Below are 13,884 nucleotides of genomic sequence, written 5' to 3'. Positions count from 1 at the left end.
TTTGATCTTTTTTTTTTTTTTGCTAAAATGTTCAATATTGTGTAAGATTTATGTATACTAGAAAATGATTAAAAGAAATTATTTTAGATATCAGTTTATTACACAACATTATATAGCATTCTTTGTGTACCCTGGTAAGTGTATACCGCTTCTCAACTTGTTTTGTGGGTTTGTTTGTCACAAAAGTTTTCAATATAAAACTATCTGATTTAAAAAAAAAAAAAAAAGAAAAAAAATTTCCAAGAAAATTTAACGGAAAAAAACCTTCAGGTGTATCAGAAATGGTGCCCAGAGAGTTGGCCCATAGAATCGATGAGAGTCGGATAAGTACATACAATACTGCAGAGATACATAGAGGCTTGGATCGGGTCTTCCCTGACCTAATGCAGCCCCCCAGAAAACATAAGAGGTGTATATAACAATATATTAATATTGTAGATCTCTGTACTCAGAGTGCCTTAACATTTATTCGTACCACATCCCTGATAACTCAAATTATGTATACACAAACAGCGGTTTACCCTCTGGGACTTAGATGTCCAGGCTAATACTAAGCTTAAACCTTCTCCCACCCCCATTCTAAGCTATATACACTATATTGTCAAAAAAGTATTGGGTACTGAGTATTCCAGTCTTAGTCCGCAGAGTTCAATATTGAGCTGGCCCACCCTTTGCAGCTATAACAGCTTCAACTCTTCTGGGAAGGCTGTCCACAGGTGTTCTATCAGGTTGAGGACAGGACCTTGTCCAGACCAGTCAAGTTCCTCCACCCCAAACTCGCACATCCATGTCTTTATGGACCTTCTTTGTGCACTGGTCCAAATCATTTGGTGGAGGGGGAATTATGGTGTGGGGTTGTTTTTCAGGGGTTGGGCTTGGCCCCTTAGTTCCAGTGAAGGGAACTCCTTATGCCGCGTACACACGACCGGACTTTCCAGCAGAAAAGGTCAGACGGAATCATTCCGTCGGACATTCCGATAGGGTGTGGGCTTCATCTGACTTTTTCTTTCTAAAATTCTGACGGACCTAGAAATAGAACATGTTTCAAATCTTTTCGTCAGAATCAGTTCCTATCAGTTAAACCGATTGTCTGTATGCTATTCCGACAGACCAAAATCAACGCAAGGGCAGCTATTGGCTACTGGCTGTTGAACTTCCTTTTTCTAGTCCCGTCGTACGTCATCGCGTTCTAAACGACCGGACTTTGGTGTGATCATGTGTAGGCAAGAGCGTTTCAGCGGAACTCCGTCGGAAAGACCATCGGAGTCTATTCTGAGGAAAAGTCCGGTCGTGTGTACACGGCATAAGGTGTCAGCATACCAAGACATTTTGGGCAATTTCATGCTTCCAACTTTGTGGGATCAGTTTGGGGATGGCCCCTTCCTGTTCCAATGTGACTGTGCACCAGTGCACAAAGCAAGGTCCATAAAGACATGGATGAGCGAGTTTGGGGTGGAGGAACTTGACTGGCCTGCACAGAGTCCTAATCTCAACCCAACAGAACACCAACATCAGTGCCTGACCTCACAATGGCACTTCTGGAAGAATGGTCAAACATTCCCATAGACACACTCCTAAACCTTGTGGACAGGCCTCCCAGAAGAGTTGAAGATGTTATAGCTGCAAAGGGTGGGCCAACTCAATATTGAACCCTACAGACTAATACTGGGATGCTATTAAAGTTCATGTGCGTGCAAAGGCAGGTGTCCCAATACTTTTGAGAATATAGTATGCTAACTATCCTGTAAAGAAAAGATGTCTAAAGTTACCTAATCTAAGGGCGCTCCAGTCTGCTCATGTGATCAACTCTCAGCGCCGGCTTCAGGAGAAAGGAGAGAGCGGCAACAACATCTGCAATGCCGGGGCAGTGACATCACCCATAAGCTTACTATGGAACATCTGTAGATCGGTGGTAAATGGTTTGTCTTATCCCTCTAACTGCTACATCTGCAGGACAGCTTGCTTGTTCTTTTGAAATACAACAGACTTATTGGCAGGATCACAAGGTGAAAAAGAAAGAAAGAAAGCTTAAATGGGAAAACTAATACAGCCATCATATCCAAGAATTGTTAAGCTGCAATATAATAATTGGTTGCTTTTCGGTTTATAACCGCTTTAAAGCCTGAATGTTCATTTTAAAAAGATGTTGTCACCTTGCCTATTCAGTGTCTTGCAAAAGGTCCCCATTTCCCATCCCAAACCCTTTACCAGCGCTCCCTCGCCATCCTCCGGTACTAAAACCCTCAGTGTTGGCAGGTGTTCCACACTAAGGGGGGTGGTGACCTCACTCTCTCATTCATGTGACAGCTTTTGGAACTTTTGATTGGCTACTAGACATGAGCACTGTTACAGAATAGTTTGCATGCTCTCCCATACCCGTTAGCACTGGATGCAAAGAAGGCAGGAGTGGTGAGGGAGCGCTGACACCGCACCTCCTCTGCACCTCATCCAATCAGAGAATGATTTGTATTTATTGAAAAAAATACATGGTGTTGTGTGAATGGCGACAGTATCAAGCAAGCGATCCCCTGTGGTCAGTGTGCAGAAGGGAAGCCAAAGGACCTGGAAGACTGCGGCCATTACTGTAGTAGCATCAGCTACTACAGTGGTTGTCAGCTTCCCCGGTGCCCCTCAGGTATAGTATATACAAACTTACTGCCAAGCTGGGCTGATGCAAGCGTGCAATATTCATTCTTCAGGTTCAGCTTTACTAAACCCACAACAGTAAAATTAGTCTGTATATGCAGTAAAGCATGCTTGTTATACTCACTGTGGAACCTAAGGGGTTAATCCTCTGCATTGTGTAAAAAGGCTGTTTGATCCTGTCTTCTCTGATCCTCCCCTTCCTCCACTGTCCCCAATTCATCTCCTGATAAAACAGAGCTTTTGGAGTCACCCTGCACATGCTCAGTTTGGTGTGTATTGCTAGAGTTTTTTTTTTTTTCTTGGGAGGGTGCATGTGTTCAGCACAGGGCCAATCAGAACTGTCCAGACAGAGGGTCAGGGGTCCTGCAGCCTCATAGGACAGTCATATAGTGACATAGTTACATAGTAGGTGAGGTTGAAAAAAGACACAAGTCCATCAAGTCCAACCTATGTGTGTGATTATGTGTCAGTATTACATTGTATATCCCTGTATGTTGCGGTCATTCAGGTGCTTATCTAATCATTTTTTGAAACTATCGATGGTCCCCGCTGAGACCACCGCCTGTGGAAGGAAATTCCACATCCTTGCCGCTCTTACAATAAAGAACCCTCTACGTAGTTTAAGATTAAACAGTCAGAGTAGAATGAAAACTCCTCCTACAAGCTTTAACCAGACACTGATAGACGTCACAAGACTGCTATATACTGCTGATGAGAAAAGGTATTTAGCCGTTTATATTTACTAAAATAATTGCATTTCCATGTTCTGTGTACTGTGGGAGACCAGATATAGTGAACGCAGGGTCCGGGGTTTAGTAACATTTGTGGAGTCATCAGGTTGACTCCACAACGGTTTTATTCATGGCAAACAACCCGTACATCCTTTACACAAAGTATTAATGTGATTTGGTAATGCTAATATATTCCTGGCTGATTCATTTTAATGATAGGTCCACTTTGACACGCACAACCCATGACGTCTGACAAGAAGCAATACTGATTACTCTCATTGTTTAAGCTCTATTATTAAAATAACTTTTAAATATTAATTGAACGTGATTGCAGCATTCCCTCTATTATATGTGACAAAGTAGCCTAACGAGTCCAAACAAGTGCAGTCATGATGTACATGGCGCGGTATCACGTGTCGGATCACCTTGCATTCATTTATAGTGTATGTCATGTTTTTTACTGTTGCCCTTTGGGCAGATTTAGGCTATTTTTCGGTGACCTTTGACTCTGGTACAGGGAGGAAATTCACAATTTTAGGCCACAGGCAGCAGAGGGGCGTTAAAAACACTTGGTTGATGTGCGCTTCTACTGTCCCCTGACCGCTTACCATCAAATTTATATGGCGGTCACAGGGATAAGTTCACATTGCCGTGACCCCTATGTGGCAACATGTCTAGTCTGAGAGGTGGCGCCATCTATAAAACGCGTCCATTGAAGGCAGTGGGACCATGCTGCAACTGTCTGCCAAAAGCAGCTTTGTCAGTTGCAGCACGGTAGTTCATTGTAAAATCCCTACTGGGATAGACAAGATCTCTGTGGGGATCAAAAGGTGTGCAGTGTAGGCTCTTGAGTGCCTGTAAATGGGCTGTCAACTACAGTTTGAAAATCGATCCACTGCGGATTGCTTTTCAGAGGGCAGAAAAGTCTGACTCTAGTGTGAAAGAAGCCATGGAGTTGTAAACAGAATAAGAGATTAGGGTAAATCATCCAATGGGGACACCTGTTCTGGTGATACCTGTAACAGAGGGGAATTTCACTCTTGGGAGATTTCCTCCTCTTCCTGTTGCAAGTAAAGGGTAATCTCCCCAACAGAACCGAGACAACAAAAAATAACCTGATGGGGTTTATAACTATTACTTACTCTATCTAAAACAAAAAAAAAAAAACATTGGTTTTACATTTTAACCTACCTTAACTATACATTTCAACCTATTGACAGCCAAATTTGAAAGGAAATTACAATACCTATAATTTAATAGTTACTAGTAATAGTAGTTAAGTTATTATTAGTTAATTATTATTTCAGATTTCCAAATTTCCGAATTCACTAATTTACTAATGTACGAATGTACAAATGTATTTTCGTTAATTCGGATATTTCCGAATTAACGAATTTGTCGAAATTAGTTAAAAAACGAATTTGGAAGGAAACGAATTGCACATGCCTAGTGCTGATGCCGATGGATGTACCCCCTCTCTATAGAGTAAAGAAATGTCATCAGCACACCAAGGATTCCTCAAAAGGCTCCAAAGCTTTATTTTTATGGCCGCATAATAAACATACAGCAACATTTCGGAGCCACGCAGGGCCCCTTCGTCTGTAGAGCTCACAGCGGTGGGATCGATGACCCGCTGTGCTCACCGGACACAGACAATCAGCGATCGCTGGTGACAGTATGTAAAAAAAAAAAAAAATATATATATATATATATATATATATATATACTGTATATATTTGCAAAAAAATTATTTAGTTTTTTTTTTCTTTACATACTCTCATCAGTCAACGTCCCTAATCACCACTGCACCAGGAGCAGTGTCCCTGATCAGGACAACACAGTCATCATATGGGCGGCACAGTGGTGTATGGGCGGCACAGTGGTGTAGTGGATAGCACTTTCGCCTAGCAGTAAGAAGGGTCGCTGGTTCGAATCCCAACCACGACACTACCTGCCTGGAGTTTGCATGTTCTCCCTGTGCCTGCGTGGGTTTCCTCCGGGTACTCCGGTTTCCTCCCACACTTCAAAGACATGCTGGTAGGTTAATTGGATCCTGTCTAAATTGTCCCTAGTATGTATGAATGTGAGTTATGGACCTTAGATTGTAAGCTCCTTGAGGGTAGGGACTGATGTGAATGTACAATGTATATGTAAAGCGCTGCGTAAATTGATGGCGCTATATAAGTACCTAAAATAAATAAATAAATAAATATTGTCCCTAATTACCAACACACCAGTTACAGTGTGCCTGATCACCACCACATCAGTCATATTGCCACATCAGTTACAGTGTCTATTGTCCTGGTGCTCCAGGGTCTCCAAAAATGTGATAGGTAGTCCAGAAATTGGATGTGTAACCTATGCACCTAGAATGCCTGAAGTTGCTCCTTGAATTTTGGGCCTCTCTATATGGCCAGACTGTGGAAAAGTCTCACACATGTGGTATCCTAATACTCGAGACGAGTAGCAGAATGTGTTTTGGGGTGTAAATATAAGTATGCCTATGCTGTGCGTAAGAAATAACAAAAAATTCACCATGCCCCATACTAAATACCTTGGACTGTCTACTTTCCAAAAGGGGTAATTTGGGGGTATGTGTACTGTCCTCGCACGCATTTTAGGGCCTCAAGAAATTAGTACATCAGGACTAATTGATAATAACTTTCACATAGATTAAATAATACACACTGATTTGGGTTATTTTTACCAAAGAAATGTAGCAGAATACATATTGGCCTAAATTTATAAAAAAATACGAGCTACGCTTTCCCACCCCACATCAATGCCTGGCCTCACAAATGTACTTCTGGAAGAATAGTCAAACATTCCCATAGACACACTACTAAACCTTGTGGACAGCCTTCCCAGAAGAGTTGAAGCTGTTATAGCTGCAAAGGGTGGGCCAACTCAATATTGAACCCTACGGACTAAGACTGGGATGCCTTTAAAGTTCATGTGCGTATAAAGGCAGGCGTCCCAATACTTTTGCCAATATAGTGTATACTGTATATGCAATATACTGAATATGCAAAAAGATGTATCTTGCAATCAAAATTTTATTTTTTATTTTACAGATATTCAAAACCCTCAACGGACACGGAAAACAGACTTTTATTGTCAGGGCGAATACTACTATTTCATAGGCACGTGCCACCTCCAAGATGGCAACCTCCTCCATACGTCGCCAAGTAAAGAATATCGTTCATAACTACTCTGATGCCGAAGTGAAGGTGCGAGAAGCCACCTCAAATGACCCCTGGGGTCCTTCTGCCACTCTCATGTCTGAAATAGCTCAAATGACTTACAGCACAGAAATATACCCAGAGGTTATGATGATGGTCTGGAGGAGGCTGAATGACAATGGAAAGAACTGGCGCCATGTGTATAAAGGTCTGACCCTGCTGGACTACTTGGTCAAAAATGGATCGAACAAGGTGGTCCAGGAGTGTCAGGAAAATGTCATCGCTGTGCAGACTTTGAAAGACTTTCAGTTCTTCGACCGTGATGGGAGAGACCAGGGGATTAATGTGAGGGAGAAGGCCAAGGTGATCGTAGCTCTGCTGAAGGATGAGGAAAGGCTTAAGCAGGAGAGGGCCCAGGCTATGACAACAAGGAAAAGAATGTCGCAAGTAACTGCAGCCATGGACAACAGACACAGGATACGCTACAATGAAGGTAACTTAGTGGATATTGTGTATAAATAAAACCACAAAGCGCTGTGAGGGTTATTATAGATAAAACTAATCTCCAAAAATCAAATAAAAACCAAATAAATAAGTGAGGCTGCTATCAATAAAAAGTGCTCAGAATCACTACACATGTACAAATAAATAGGGGGATTGAAGCGCTTCACTGCGTGGTCAATGAAAAATAAATAGTATAACCCACATACAGAATCACATAAACAATCACATAATAAATCGCATAAAAAATCGCATAAAAAAATTGACCTCCTGTGCAATGAGAGTGCAGCTAAAATAAGTGACCACACGTGTTAAACTAATAAATACCTAGTGTCACAGTGTCAGCTGTTAAAAATAAATATATAGTGAATTGTTAAACCAGAAGATTCGCCATAAATACATGATGATTATTTATCCAGTGATTAGAATTAGCCACATTGATAATATAATATAAATACGTGATAGAACAAGATAGCCAATTCAAATGGAAAATAAAATGTAGTCCCAGTGTTAAAAGTTCTAAAATTGCTTAATTGGAGTACTCGCTTGTTAATCCTGAACAATGGTGTCAATCAGCTCCAACCTCATAAGATGTGGTTTTCAGCGCCAGCAATCATATGTAAAGCAAAATGAGAAGAAATATTTCATTGCGCAATGCTCTGTAAAATATGGTACACCAGCAAACATGCTATGAGTTCCACTCACGTGCGCCCATAATAGGAAAGGCATATGCAGATGTGAATAGCAGTCAGCCGCCAAGGATGAGAGCAGGATCGCTGCAGTACACAGCCAATACTGACAGACTGCACAGTGCGTCCTAGGCTCCTCCCACGCGTTGCGTCACTGTCACGTGACTTTCTCAAGGATACCTTGGTATCCTTGAGTAAGTCACGTGACGGTGACGCAACGCATGGGAGGAGCCTAGGACGCACTGTACAGTCTGTCAGTATTGGCTGTGTACTGCAGTATTATTACTGTGTATTAACAAGCGAGTACTCCAATTAAGCAATTTTAGAACTTTTAACACTGGGACTACATTTTATTTTCCATTTGAATTGGCTATCTTGTTCTATCACGTATTTATATTATATTATCAATATGGCTAATTCTAATCACTGGATAAATAATCATCATGTATTTATGGTGAATCTTCTGGTTTAACATTTCACTATATATTTATTTTTAACAGCTGACACTGTGACACTAGGTATTTATTAGTTTAACACGTGTGGTCACTTATTTTAGCTGCACTCTCATTGCACAGGAGGTGAATTTTTTAATGCGATTTTTTTATGCGATTTATTATGTGATTGTTTATGTGATTCTGTATGTGGGTTATATTATTTATTTTTCATTGACCACGCAGTGAGGCGCTTCAATCCCCCTATTTATTTAAACTTAGTGGATATGGTAATCAATTTTTTTTTCAATGGCAAGGGCCATATTTGGCATTAGGTACTTGTGTGCCATTGGCTTAACATAGTTAACATAGCAGATGAGGTCGAAAAAAGACACAAGTCCATCAAGTCCAACCTATGTGTGTGATTATATGTCAGTATTACATTGTATATCCCTGTATGTTGCGGTCGTTCAGGTGCTCATCTAATAGTTTCTGGAAACTATCGATGCTCCCCATTGTATTGCAGGCTTTGACTGCAAAACAAGAGGGACAACACAAAACCAAAGAAAATACCATTTGCATTCAACCATTTCAATACCATTTCATCCAAGTTTGACCACCACTGGACATTTTTGGAAAAATCCAACAGCAGGACTGAAGAGTCAGCCACTGAGAGCAGTCACATGACTCTGTTTCTCTTATGCCGCGTACACAGGACGGCTGAGAGCTTTTGGTTGGAAAATGCGACCGTGTGTATGCTCCATTGGACTTTTGCTGGCCGAATTCCAGTCAGCAAAAGATTGAGAGCATGCTCTCAATTTTTCGGTCGGAAAAAGTTCCTATTCGAAAATGCGATCGTCTGTAGCAATTCCAATGCGCAAAATTCCTACGCATGCTCGGAAACAATTCGACGCATGCTCGGAAGCATTGAACTTCATTTTCTCGGCTCGTTGTAGTGTTGTACGTCACTGCGTTCTTGATGGTCGAAAGTTCAGAGAACTTTTGTGTGACCGTGTGTATGCAAGACAAGCTTGAGCAAAATCCCGTCGGAAAAGCCATCATATCTTTTTCTGACGAGAAGTCCGATCGTGTGTACACAGCATTACTTTACAGTCATTTGATTGGTGGATTGTATTGATTCAAAGGTAGTCCTGTATAAAAGGCATATATCCTATTACCCCCATGAAATAATGGTTAATATATTGTTATGCCCCGTACACACGATCAGATTTTCCGACAACAAATGTTGGATTTGAGCTTCTTGGCGGAAAGTCCAACCGTGTGTATGCTCCATCGAACATTTGTTGTTGGAATTTCCACCAACAAATGTTGGATAGCAGGTTCTCAAATTTCCTGCCAACAAATTTTTGTTGTTGGACTTTACGATCGTGTGTACACAAGTCCGTCGCACAAAAGTCCACGCATGCTCAGAATCAAGTACGAGCCAGAAGCGCTCGGTCTTGTAAAACTGGCATTCGTAATGGAGATATCATATGACTATTGTACTTCCTTTTTATCGGCTCGCTGTATGTCTTGTACGTCACTACGTTCGTAATTGTTGGCCAACATTTGTGTGACCGTGTGTATGCAAGACAAGTTGTAGCCAACAACCTTCAAACAAAATTCCACGGTTTTGTTGTCAGAAAGTCCGATCGTGTGTACGGGGCATAAGTCTAGGAGCAAAGTGAGTTAAAGGGTTAGTTCACCTTTAGGGTCACTGTTACAAGCACGCACCTAACACTGAAGGATTGACTGCGCATTTGCAGTGTGCAGATGCTGAAGGAGAGACTAAGCACAGTGCATGTGGAGCCTTTGAACAAGCCAGCATGCTCATGGCTCATGCTTGTTCAATATTGGAAGTGCGCTTGTAGGTGGGGTGCAGCATGGTGCGATGGCAATAACACACCCAGTCCCAGTATGATGCAAGGAACTTGCCAACAACAGTTTACAGTAAATCCAGAGAGAAGGCAGCCCCACTGGGAACACTCACAGATTGCACAGTATGCAGAAAGCAGGTTTCAGCTGAACTGATTGCGCCTGTTGAGCGGGAGAGAATGTGGCCTGGCCGTCTCATACTCAATCGGGAAGATGTCCAGACAATTGAGATCCCTATGCTTTCCCTCCTTTCCAGGACCCTTTTACTCCCACTAGTTCTATCCCTGTCCCTGCTCTACCCGCTCGCAAAATGCACACCAAGGGTCAGGCAGGGCCTTAAATAGGCTTTGCCTGACCCAAGATGGCTACCAGAGTCACAAGGAGCAGCAGCATCCAACCAAAAAGCTTCCCTAGTGACCCAGGCAACCATAGAGGAATCCCGTTCCTCTTGACTCCCTCTCCAGCTGCAGTGCTGCTGCAGACGAGCACCACCTACAGTGGAGAAAAAAGACTAGACCTGCCTACACGCTTGTTCTGCCATCTGGGGACAGGCTATGTATGGCCTGCAGGTATGGAATGACAAAGATGCACTTTTTTTAAAGAGCCAAATAGTGGATTGTAATGTGCTTGAGATACTGCAGTGCAAAAGGGGCTTTGTGTAAAATGCCCCTACAAGTGAACTAACCCTTTTAAGTTGAACTTCTGATGTAATACATATCATGGAACTCGAGCTCTGCACTTGGTGGCATAACATCTCAGAGCTACAAAAGAAGTCAGTACTGGAAGACTTTACTTTCCCAAGGGCTGTGACCACAGGTCTGAACAGGAAGCAGATCCCTATATTAGTGTTTCTCAACAAAGGGTTCTATGGGACTTTAGGGTTCCTCCTGAGGTTTCTAGGGGGTTCCTTAAGTGGTGAGCAATGATCACCAATGTAAGCGGGGGATTTTCCACTACTAATGAAAGGGGTCACTCCTACACTGACCACTAATGTTAGACGACACCACAGTTTTTACTTTACTGTCTACCTTTCTTTTTGCACGTATCATTTATTGCAAGAACATTACTGAATAATTTGGTAGGGCATTGGTAACAAAATGATCTGTCTGGGTATCAGATTTGCTAGGTACGCCATATCATATATTCTTTTAGTTAAAACGTTCTTCAACGTATGGATCACGTTAATCTATCATGAGTTGTAGAACCCGGATTATTATTTTAAGGGTTCCTCTAGGGCAGGGGCCTCCAAACTTTCTAAACAAAGGGACAGTTTTCTGTCCTTCAGACTTTAGGGGGGCCGGACTGTGGCCATTGGAAGTGGAAAATGTCCTAGCATCAGTGGGAGTAAACAAATGCCCTTTTGTGTCAGTGGGAGGAATTGTGCCCCATCGATGGTGCCATTGGGTGGAAAGAATGATGACCCATCGTTGGTGTCACTGGGAGGAACTGTACCGCAATCTTTGGTGTCATTGGGAGGAATTGTGCCCTTTCGTTGGTGTCAGTGGGGGGAATTATGCATCATTGTTGGTGTCAGAGGATGAAATATTGCCACAAGGGCCAAATAAATGCAAGTAAAAGGCCTTGGTTTGGAGACCACTAGGGTAAAAAGGTTGAGAAAGGCTGCTCTATATCAGGAGTCTTCAAACTTTCTAAACAAAGGGCCAGTTTACTGTCCTTCAGACTTCAGGAGGGCCGCACTGCGGCAAGTAGGAGTAGAAAAGGTCCCAACGTCAGTGGGGAAAAATAATTCCCCATTGTTAGTTTCAGAGAGTAATTGCACCCCATTATTGGTGCAAGTGGGAGGAATTGTGTCCCATCCATTACATCATTGTGCCCCATTGTTGGTGTCATTGGGAGGAAATGTGCCCCCTTCATTGGTGTCAGTGAGAGGAATTATGCCCCATCATTGGTGCCATTGGGAGGAAATGTGACCCCTTCATTGGTGTCAGCAGGGGGAATTATTCCCCATTGTTGGTATCAGTGAATTAATAAGTTTCCCAAGGGCCGGATAAAACCAAGTAAAGGGCAGCATCTGGCCCCCAGGCCACATTTTGGAGACCACTGCTCTATATGATGGCTATATAAAATCAGCTGTTACTGACTGCGGGTCCTGCTCTAATTAAGGTTTAAGGAGAAGTATCTGCACTTAGGGCCACCAGCCTTACATATATTTTCCGACTGGCCTGGATGGGGCAAATGCCCCCCACAGTCTAGTCCTCTCCTGGTTAGATTGGACTCAATAGCATCTGTCAGGGCTATGGCTACTCTTAAAGCTTTGATCAACACGTCGTATGTTTTTTTTTTTTTTAAAGCTTCAGAAAGCTCAACACCTGCTACAGAAATAGAACAAGCCAGGCCTCAGAGCTCAGGAGAGGAGGAACTCCAGCTACAGCTTGCCCTGGCTATGAGCAGAGAAGAGGCTGAAAAGGTAAGTTCCAGAACTTTGCTGATAAAGATTTTTTTTTGTACCGTTCCAACAAGAGTTATGGAGACAGCCAGTGAATTCACCAGAGGCATGGGTGGCGCTCCGTGAAGAAGTGGTGATGGTGATGGTTCTTGAGCCCCTGTACAGTGTTTGTTGATTTTTGCCACACCACCCACAAAATGACACTCCTTCAGGACTGAGGTAGGTAAAAAGTATTAAAGGACATCTAAACCAAAAACAAAATGTTAATATATTGCTGCCTACCAGTCAGATGTGGTTGCTGCATTGGTTTTCTTTTTTTAAAGTGGTTGTAAACCTCAGACATGTAATATTAACAAAGCATATCCTTCTATAGTGTTTACTTGTCTCAGTTAGGAGCACTAAGGGGCTGATTTACTAAAGGCAAATAGACTGTGCACTTTGCAAATGCAGTTGCTCCAGAGATTAGTAAATGAGTAAAAGTTCTGCTGACTTCTTCTATCAGCTTATCATGAGCAAGCAAAAATGCATTTTTTTTTAAATATTTCCTTGCACGTGATTGGGTGTTCTTTGCAAAGTGAAGCTTTACCTCATTTACTAAACTCTGGAGCAACTGCAGTTGCAGACTGCACAGTCTATTTGCCTTTAGTAAATCAGCCCCAAAGTGTCATCCTTATCTGCTGCTTCATTCTTCTGCTATCAGCATGAAACACTTCTGTCAAGTTTTCCTGACACCAAGAAAAAAAAGGTGACAGGAGAGGGACATCCAGCTCACAGACTGTGATTGACAGCCTCAGCTCTATTGTATGCTGCAGGATTCCCGTTGCATCAGAGGGGGGCGGGGTCACCCATACACGTCACTGGGAAACCCTGGTGTTTCCCCTTGTCAGAGGGGGACAGGATCACGTAACGGGTGGCCCCGCCCTGAGCTACATAAGAGCTGTCAAGCTAGCGCCGTGTCAATGGCTGGGTGCCTCCGGTGGAGGCAGGATCCTGTGCATGATCCTCGCTGGAGATCATCCATCGCTGGAGATCGAGAATTGGATTACATCGCTGCAGTAGGAGCATGGATTTATTGGATTACATCGCTGGAATCTCTTTTTTATTTTTTTATTTTTAATAAAGGACTTGTCCCAAGCCATCTCCTATGGTTTTTTAACATTTTGACACTTTCTTTTTGTGAAATGGTAGGGGTACAATGTACCCCTTACCAATTCACATAGGGGGGCGGGATCTGTGTGTCTCCTTTGTTAAAGGGGGCTTCCAGATTCCGATAAGCCCCCGCCCACAGACCCCCACAACCACCAGTCAAGGGTTGTGGGGATGAGGCCCTCCTCCCCATGTTGAGGGCATGTGGCCTGGTACGGTTCAGGAGGGGGGGGGGCGCTCTCTCGTCCCCCCTTCTTTTCCTGCTGCCTGCCATGT

At 42.9% G+C, this 13,884-nt stretch overlaps 1 protein-coding gene across 2 annotated transcripts in view; it reads left to right on the top strand.

Moving 5' to 3' along the window:
* The window catches only part of EPN3 (epsin 3), a 70,715-nt gene that overhangs the window by 37,414 nt on the left and 19,417 nt on the right, over window positions 1–13,884 (top strand). For both annotated transcript variants that reach the window (XM_073606665.1, XM_073606664.1), the window contains exons 2-3: window positions 6,452–7,052; window positions 12,368–12,483. In XM_073606665.1, the coding sequence (XP_073462766.1) occupies window positions 6,539–7,052; window positions 12,368–12,483 (630 nt within the window). In that variant the 5' untranslated portion in view covers window positions 6,452–6,538. The remainder of the gene's footprint in view (window positions 1–6,451; window positions 7,053–12,367; window positions 12,484–13,884) is intronic.

Source organism: Aquarana catesbeiana, linkage group LG12 (genome assembly GCF_042186555.1).
Source record: "Aquarana catesbeiana isolate 2022-GZ linkage group LG12, ASM4218655v1, whole genome shotgun sequence".
NCBI lineage: Eukaryota > Metazoa > Chordata > Amphibia > Anura > Ranidae > Aquarana > Aquarana catesbeiana.
The sequence above is the reverse complement of the archived record's forward strand: the minus strand, read 5'-3'. Positions and strand labels throughout refer to the sequence as shown.